A 747-nucleotide genomic window follows, 5' to 3' on the forward strand; every position below is an offset into this window, starting at 1 on the left:
TGTATGTTCAAATATGTTTTGAGGCCACTGTGGAAAAGTCATGAAGAAAGGTGTTAAAGCATGTACAGTCAAGAGAAAGGAAAACACATGGCATGAAGCAGTACACAGAGTTATTGGGTACTGAGAAAAGGCTGTGAATTTCCCTCATATTTGCTGTCCTGGTTATGCAGGGCCAATGATGGCACAGGTCTTCTGTCCTCTGGATGTGTGTTTTTGAGAAGAAGAGCGAGAGGATGCTTCATTAGCACTCTCAAATAGATCCTTCAGTTTTGGATGAAGGTCACCCCACACATCACCCATCTGAGGAATGAAATTGCACAATTCCCACAGTGTAAATAGTGCTAAAATGGTCAGTTGAAGTATTAATAGAGTTGGTGTGTTATTAGAAACGCACCTCTTTGTGCCCTTGTATTTGTGAGTGGACAAATGTCCCCAGTATTGAAGTCACAAGTGGCAGATAGGTGAAGACCAGCTGGGTTTCTTGATGCAGACACAAAAGGGAGAAATATCGCCTCATCTCCATTGTGATAATTGTGTTCTCCTGCTGTAGGAAGACATAGAATAATATTCAGTTCACCTGTCAGTGATGAGGATTTTTCAGTGACGCATTCTGCAGGTTACATTGTTACGCCAGCACGCCTTTCGCCACAACTGAATCATTCATTTAACCATTTCGTTAAACACGATTCATTCGATAACAAAAGGCCACTACTACTACTGTGTGTGCTCGACACTGAACAGTTGATT

General features: G+C 41.9%; 1 protein-coding gene across 1 annotated transcript in view; it reads right to left on the reverse strand.

Annotated features, from left to right (window-relative positions):
* Window positions 1–6: 6 nt before the first annotated feature.
* LOC107557940 (sorting nexin-8-like) overlaps window positions 7–747 on the reverse strand; it is a gene marked incomplete at its 5' end in the record, with an annotated part of 3867 nt that continues 3126 nt past the window's right edge. Inside the window, 2 exons of the mRNA XM_016241527.1 lie at window positions 7–300; window positions 395–544. Of these exons, the coding sequence (XP_016097013.1) occupies window positions 163–300; window positions 395–544 (288 nt within the window). The remainder of the gene's footprint in view (window positions 301–394; window positions 545–747) is intronic.

This window comes from Sinocyclocheilus grahami, unplaced genomic scaffold, assembly GCF_001515645.1.
Source record: "Sinocyclocheilus grahami isolate Dianchi unplaced genomic scaffold, SAMN03320097.WGS_v1.1 scaffold625.1, whole genome shotgun sequence".
Classification (NCBI taxonomy): Eukaryota; Metazoa; Chordata; class Actinopteri; order Cypriniformes; family Cyprinidae; genus Sinocyclocheilus; species Sinocyclocheilus grahami.